We start from the raw sequence: 7,911 nt of genomic DNA, 5'->3' as shown, positions 1-7,911 counted from the left end.
TTTTATTCTTGTTTTTAGGCTATGTACAATCTCAATTTGAAAAGAAAATAGTTATTGTAGATGTAAAATCAATGAAATTGAATAAAAGGTACAATATTTGCGTCTGTATTGCAATGTAGAAGAAGAAAGTAGCATAAAAGGGAAATATTCAAGAAAATTACTAATTCAGGTGTAAGGAAGTCAATGCACCGGGCGCTGCAAGTCAAACTACGTCCTCGCGAGATTTTCCCGCGAAACAGGATAGCGGCGCTTGCGTAGTGTAGACCACGGTGTAGCGGACTAGTGTGCTAGCTAAGCATCATCTAACTTTGCCAACTTCAATGTAACATCTTTCCAGCTTCTCTCGGTAACGGTGGTTGTACGCAGGAATCTTCGTCACAATGAGTATACTCGCCAAAATAGCAGAGATTGAAAATGAGGTATGGTAACGTTATACATTGATAGCTGGCTAACCCAAATGAATCAGTCACGTTTTAGCTAACTTAGCTAAGTGCTAGCTCTGAATGCTAGCAAATATTAGCCTAGCTGCCACAGCTGGGCCTCGTAGGTACACTTAAATGTTTCTTGGTAGATTAACGTTACAGTGTGAATTGAAAAAGTTGTTTGCTTTGCGTGCTCATTTGGCTTTTAAATGTTATGAATCAAATGTTAGAATTTAGAGGATATACCCTGTGTCAATAAGTTAACTGTTAGCAAAGATTCCGTTAGTGCTGACTCCAGATTGACTGTCTGGCAGTCAAACTATCAACTACGTAACGTTACATGTTCTGTGTAGAATTAAATCCCGCATCCACAGTCAGTCCCATAGCCAGCATCCAAAGTTAGCGTAACTTACCAAGAAAGATAACTGTTCTTTTAGTACCCGGCGTTTTCGATCGGTGTCCTCCATAAATTGGGCTACAATTCTAACTTGAAAACAATATTACAATGCTGTCTTATGGTGGTTATATTAAGCATTTGAATTCAACCCTGGACGAGGCATTTTTGAAGCGTAAGGACTAAGCTTGACATAGAGTGAGGGGCTTAGTGTTAGAAAGAAATATGAACCCACCTGTGATCCTTTAGGTTTAGCGATAACTCTTAAATTACAAGTTAACTTTAGACTGTGGTGCTGCCTAACTGAGCAGGTGGTGATACAGAGAGGCTGGGTAAAAGTGTCAGCACAAGTCAGCTAAGATGGTATCACATACATCACATACATGGTTCATAGTCATTATTGTATTATATCCCACCAGCTTAACAGATAGGTTCACAATAGTCAGGTAACCATATGTACACTGAAACAGTTTATACATACTGCAATGATTCCTTCTGTTCATACCGGCCACCAACACATGTAGGGTATGGGGGACAAAATCAACAGTCCACTTTTGTACTACATAGAGTAATATTTTAAGATACCCACATGATTTTCTTAACTCAGACTGCTGAACCTTATATTAGCAACAGAGAAACTATGGGAATACATTTTTGTACAGAATCTCTTGTTGTTGTTCTAAAATGCAATTTGTTAAAATAACTGCACATACCATATTGAACAATCCATAATAATCAGGATATGATCAACAATAATGATAGCATGTCTTTTATCTAAATAATTAGTATAAATAATACATTAGTACTAGGCAAGTTTATTTGTATAGCACATTTCAACAACAAGGTAATTCAAAGTGCTTTACATAAAACATAATACATACTACATAATTGTGATTTTTATTGCAATAATTTCACAATGGCCAGATTTAACTTGCTTCCATTCTTTATACCTGCTTATTCTGATTCAAAAATGTGATGGGCTCAAGGCTATCCCAGCATGCATTGGGCAAAAGGCAGGGAAGCACTCTGGACAAGCTGCCAGTGTGTTGCAGGGAGCACAATCTATTGTTTTTCAGTAGTAGTGTAATCTTAAATTCTACCGGACTGTAAACAGACAACTTAATTGTATTAAGATACTGCTCACTGGTTCCTACAGAACTGTCATGCAAAAAACAAGTATAAGACCTCACGCTGGTGGGGTTACTGTTTATTTTAGATGGCCAGGACGCAGAGGAACAAGGCCACAGCTCACCACTTGGGTCTGCTCAAAGCACGTCTTGCCAAACTCAGAAGGGAACTCATCACACCAAAAGGAGGAAGTGGTGGTGCAACAGGAGAAGGTAATATCACAGTTTTTAAATGCTAAATGTTTTTGCTCTTATCTAGGTTTAATTACAAACATGCTTTTAAACATGTTCTGCCATTTAAAGCATCACAGAGGATAGTTGACTGATTCAAGTTTCTGATCCTTTGTTCTTTTTTGTCTTTTAGGTTTTGATGTTGCAAAAACCGGTGATGCTCGTATCGGTTTTGTTGGTTTTCCGTCAGTGGGAAAGTCAACACTGCTAAGTAACCTTGCAGGTGTGTACTCAGAGGTTGCCGCCTACGAGTTCACCACTCTTACAACGGTACCTGGAGTCATTCGCTACAAAGGAGCCAAAATTCAGGTACTAGAATTTCTTATTTTTCCAGTACCTGCAAAAGGGTGGTATGTTTTCAGTGGGTCACTTGTTTTACTTTCTTGCTTCTTCCTTCTAAGCTGCTGGATCTCCCAGGAATCATTGAGGGTGCCAAGGATGGCAAGGGCAGAGGGAGACAGGTCATCGCAGGTAAAGATGTGATTAGTGAGGTTTCTGCTAAGACTAAAAGAGGTTTTCATTGACAAAATAAAACTATTAAACAAAACATGATACCAAGTAAATTTAGTTCTTTCCCTATCTATATTAATTCAGAAATGTAATCCAGTCATTCCATTTAATGAGACACTTACTGTGTGGTGCTTTGTGCTTTTAATGGCGGTGAAGAGGCAAAATTTAACCTTAAAGTTGGGATAAGCAACTTGGCAAAACTAGCATAAGACAGCTAGATTTTAAAAGTAACCAACTGGAAAAAAAAAACACCCCCTCCCTTCAGGCCTCCCTCCAAAGCCACTCTCCGAAAACACATTGTCATGTGCAGTGAATGTACGGGCAGAGTGCACACAGGTATGTAGGCCAGCCAATCGTTTAATTTGGACCGTGCTTATTACTGTCCTGCAACAGCCACAGATGCTGGATTTTTGTATCAGAGCATTTGGTTTTGATTTATTGATTGCTTTCAGGATCTAATTAGAATTTCAACAATTTTAACAAAAATGCTTTTGAGATAAATTGCCTTCCCCAGCTTTTATAGAGTTGAAGGTAATGTTTAGATGTCATGATTCAATCAAATTATTTCTGCCCAAAGGTTTTGTTTTTCTACCTTTGTCAGGCAGAAAGACAAAAGCTTACTTTAACAAAGTTTTGATATGCTTTTGGCTTACAGTTAATGCTTTAGCAAACTATATACACTGTGACAAACATATTAAGTTCTGCATTTTTCAACCTGGACCCTATTTTCCCATGTTTTTGTCTATGTGACTAATTGGGAAAACATTATTGACCGAGCAAGCTGCAGTTGTCAGCGGCTGAAACGGGCTTGCAACATTATTCTCGCCAGCAAGTATACATCGTCAAAGTACATCGACTTACTTGTTTTCGCCACTGACAGGCTCAGATTGTTATAACAAGTGTCTGACAAGATTGTGGAAAGGTTTCCCTACAGAAATAGACCTTTTTTTAAAGATTAAGATCCTTTTTGTTAAACCAGAAACACTCACTATATTGCTCTCGTGAAAGCCACCAGATTCCCTGGACAAAAACTGCACGACTGCAGCACTCTCTCAGTACTGGACCACTTTCAAAAAATGTTCCAATTAGTCACAGACAGAAAAACATGGGGAAAGAGGTTCCATGTTCCAAAATACTGATCTCACCCTTTAAATGGTGGTGGGATAAAATAAAACCTCACAAGCATTGTTACTGTTAAATGGCTGCAGATACACACTGGATCCACTACAGAGGCAACTGATTCCTTCATCTATTCTCCTCTAACCCCAATGTCTACTTCTTCCTCCTCCCTCTGGTTTAGTGGCTCGAACTTGCAACCTAATCCTAATAGTGCTCGATGTGTTGAAGCCCCTCGGTCATAAGAAGCTGATAGAACACGAGCTGGAGGGCTTCGGCATCCGACTTAACAAGCAGCCACCCAACATCGGCTTCAAGAAGAAGGACAAAGGAGGCATCAACTTCACAGCTACAGTATGACTTACACTGAATGACAGAAATGCAAACTTCTCACTAATGTCACCTCGTGTTTAAATGGGATTTTAGTGGTGGTATGTCTGTGACAGTGTTATAAATACCGGTTTTCTGCTCTTCATTCAACCAACTGATGAGCTGGAATAGTGAGATTATCATAACATAAAACATCACTCTATAAGCTGATAGGCTATTAAAGGATGTCCCTTTAATACTGCCATTATTGTGGCATGCAGGATTTTAGTTGTCAGGGAGATTTGTAGTTGATAGTCTGTTCATGTTGATGATGGGCTTTTCTCTGTCTTCTCATTAGTTTAAACAAACATGTAAAAGCCTTTAATAACCAGTGTGTGTCTGAAGAAGTCCAGGCATTTTTGTTTACGTAATTATGTCTCACCCAATGGTAGCAAATACTGTAACACCTTTTAATGCTGCCCTCTGGTGGACACACATAAGATTGCACTAAGTGGCTCCTACACATTTACTCTCCGGCCCTTCTGCAAAACATCAATATTTATTTTGTTTTTGGTTAATACAATAATTACTCATTGGCTCAATGTTGTTTTACTGATAGATTTTCATTATATTGATGTGAATTGTAAAATATGAATTACTCATTAATGCAACTGTTTAATATGTAATAAGTTTACATTGTCTCCCTCCCCCCACCCTTAGTGTGCACAATCTGAGCTGGATGCTGAAACTGTTAAGAGTATCCTGGCAGAGTACAAGATCCACAACGCCGACATCACTCTGCGCAGTGACTCCACAGCTGATGACCTCATTGATGTGGTGGAGGGAAATCGGTGAGCTGCTGAAGTGCCAGAATGGGCCTTCACTCATTCCCAGTGGGTGTGGCCTGTTGGAATCTCCGATCCCATTTCAATTCCCGCTATACCAATGCAGATGCATTTGAAAATGCTGTCCATGTGTCATACGGCATTTTCAGACCACTTAACATTTTTTCATACATATGTAAGATGCATAAACTAAAGTTAAGCAATGTCATCTGTTATGTGAACCAATGGGATTACCGTTCCACAATGTAATTAAATGTAAAAACTCAAATGCAAATGCATTAAAATCTAGGATATGGATAATGTGAGGTGGGGCATGGGTAGTGGGTCTGTGCTATGCTTTAAATAGGAAAACACTACTTCCCGCTGTATTTCAGCATTTTATTGCAAGGCACCAGACATGGCAACAGCATAACCTCCCAGACCTGCAGTTGTTGAGAAACAAAACATTCACATGGTTCTCTTCACAGTGAAAAGACCTTAATGAAAAGAGAGAGCACATCAATATTACACATAATAAATAAAACTCATGTAAAAAGATAATCAAAATATATTCTTTCTGCTAAACAGTGCAAAAAAAAGTATTAGCCATGAATAAACCCACATACCTGCAATTGTATAGAGAGATGGTCCTTTTTGCACAAATGCTCTCTCAGTCTATGTAATAACATGCATAGAGTCACAAAATGCGCTACGCTAACCAATGTGGTCACAGCAGAACACTCTAGCACACACACATTGTCAGAGTTTTGTGTGTAAATGTTATTTACATGTGAAAATAAAAAGGTTTAGCTCCTATCAGTACATTCCCTTTACACTTTCAAGTAACTTAGCGTCACAAACATTTCATTATTTAGCTCAACATACACAATAGTACACATACATTTCAAATTATCTTGTTAAAATAAGCTAGGCTAAATAAATGTTTTAACCCTGTCTGCTATGTCTGTTTTAACAGAGGCTACAAGTGAATGCAGTAAAAGGTTGAAAGCAGCTTAAGTTGTTTTGTTTTTGTGTTAGATTGTTTTTTTTTTCAGCAGTAGCTGAAACAGACAACACATCCAAGGCTGCTGATTTATGTAGCAATTTCATGGACAGCAGCCACTCACAGTCTCTTATCACAACAGGGTCTACATCCCATGCATTTATGTGCTCAACAAAATCGATCAGATCTCCATCGAGGAGCTTGACATCATCTACAAGGTGCCCCACTGTGTACCCATCTCGGCCCACCACCGCTGGAATTTCGATGACCTACTGGAGAGGATGTGGGACTACCTAAAGCTTGTGCGCATGTAAGAGTTGTTTATATAGTCCCCAATGAATGGAGGTGAAAAAAGACAGATATGGGTTTAAATGGTGCAGAAAAAGGAGTGTGTGTGAAATTTAAATTTTTGTCGTGTTTTACTGGAGAATTTGACCAAGATCATGTGTTCATTTGCAGCTACACTAAACCCAAAGGCCAGCTTCCTGATTACACATCTCCCGTTGTGCTCCCTGACGATAAAACTACAGTCGAGGATTTCTGCTTAAAGATCCACAAAAACCTCCTCAAAGAATTGAAGTAGTGAGTATTGCAGACTTGGCTTAAATATTTCACTTTAAGGATTCTTTTGTCATAGCTCACAGATTGTATGCAATCTTGAACACTTCTCCCTACAGAAGTCTTTTCTCTCTATCCATTTTGTGTTATTCGTTATGTTTTAATCCAAACAGTTGGCGTTAGGTTTATTCAGTAAGTCAGAATTATAAATTGAAAGGAAATGCCCGTTTCCCCACACATAATGTTTAAAAAATCAGCAAATGCTCGCTTTATAAGCATGTTTAAATCTCTATTTATTTGTAGTCTTATTTGTAGACAACATTGGAAATAGAAACATTCACAAAAATGTTTCTGTTTTGGTTGCCATTGTTCATTTATATTCATTTACATGCTGAGGATCGTTCTCATTTTAACAATACATCTGCTTTATTCCACCCGCCGGTTAATTTATTACCAGTTTCTTCAGGGAAAAAGTAGTCTTACTAAAAGGCATTGATAGTTACCTCACCCCAGAATGACAAGTGATCATCAAATGGTTTAAAACAACACTGTCGCTTTAATCACAGCCATCGCCCTCATGATGGCGAGGTAAGTATTTGAGAGTCTGGATTAGGATCTGAGATGATGTGTCGCACGGCCATCTCCAAATGGGAGAGCTAACATTGTTGATCAGTCGATATGTTAATGTTGCTAAGCATTACCCATCGTCCAGGGAATGAATGGGTCAAGCCTTTGTAACTAAAGGATGTCATTTTACCCTGTAGGGAACCATTGTTGCTGTATCAAAAAAAAGAATAATAGTATCTGTATAAATTATTTTCTGGTGTAATTAAGGTGTGGATTACCGCATGTCGATCACCTTCATCCTTTTTATGTGGTTGTATACGATAGTATACATATAAACTGCCTTTAAGGAATCGTTCATGTACAATCATTTCAGTCATTTCTTTTAACGTTTCCTCTTTCAGTGCGCTTGTGTGGGGAGCATCTGTGAAACACAACCCTCAAAAAGTGGGCAAGGACCACGTGTTGGTGGATGAAGACGTTATCCAGCTGGTGAAAAAGTAAAAGGAGTCTTCACTGCATGGCCTGTGTATCACAAAGTGTTCTGTACAGTTGCTCAGCAAATCACCAGACACATCCTTGTTAGAGCATCTGTGTCGTATGGTTCCCAGTTCCTTTTTCTGCTCTAATTTAAAAACAAAAATGACCTGAATGTAAGTGTCACATTTAAGAGAACCTACAATACTTAACACAATGAATAGTTCATATTGAATATTGGTTAAGGTTTGCATTAAAATCTGAAAAATCTATACAATAAAAACATTAAGGAATCTTGTTGTTTTCATTCAAGCGCAACATATAGCTTCTTTTTTTTTCCTTTTATCCAGCTTTGACATACAGTCCCCTCCAAAAG

The 7,911-nt window shown here is 38.5% G+C and overlaps 1 protein-coding gene across 1 annotated transcript; it reads left to right on the top strand.

Annotated features, from left to right (window-relative positions):
* The first annotated feature begins 260 nt into the window (after positions 1–260).
* Positions 261–7,828, top strand: drg1 (developmentally regulated GTP binding protein 1). Its single transcript, XM_038734134.1, has 9 exons — positions 261–419; positions 2,033–2,156; positions 2,308–2,483; positions 2,576–2,645; positions 3,985–4,154; positions 4,830–4,960; positions 6,079–6,246; positions 6,396–6,518; positions 7,463–7,828. Exons 1-9 carry the CDS (start codon positions 381–383, stop codon positions 7,560–7,562), a joined length of 1,101 nt encoding a protein of 366 aa, XP_038590062.1. The 5' UTR covers positions 261–380; the 3' UTR covers positions 7,563–7,828.
* The last annotated feature ends 83 nt before the right edge of the window (positions 7,829–7,911 follow it).

This window comes from Micropterus salmoides, unplaced genomic scaffold (assembly GCF_014851395.1).
Source record: "Micropterus salmoides isolate LMB-PRFRI ecotype aquatic unplaced genomic scaffold, ASM1485139v1 Ms_hic_scaffold_20, whole genome shotgun sequence".
Classification (NCBI taxonomy): Eukaryota; Metazoa; Chordata; class Actinopteri; order Centrarchiformes; family Centrarchidae; genus Micropterus; species Micropterus salmoides.
The sequence above is the reverse complement of the archived record's forward strand: the minus strand, read 5'-3'. Positions and strand labels throughout refer to the sequence as shown.

Excerpts from the sequence above, each read along its gene's own strand:
- drg1 (XM_038734134.1), top strand. The coding sequence starts at position 381 with ATGAGTATACTCGCCAAAATAGCAGAGATTGAAAATGAG. Across the intron at positions 4,961-6,078 it reads GATGTGGTGGAGGGAAATCG|GGTCTACATCCCATGCATTT; the intron begins GTGAGCTGCTGA and ends TTATCACAACAG. Across the intron at positions 6,247-6,395 it reads TACCTAAAGCTTGTGCGCAT|CTACACTAAACCCAAAGGCC; the intron begins GTAAGAGTTGTT and ends GTTCATTTGCAG.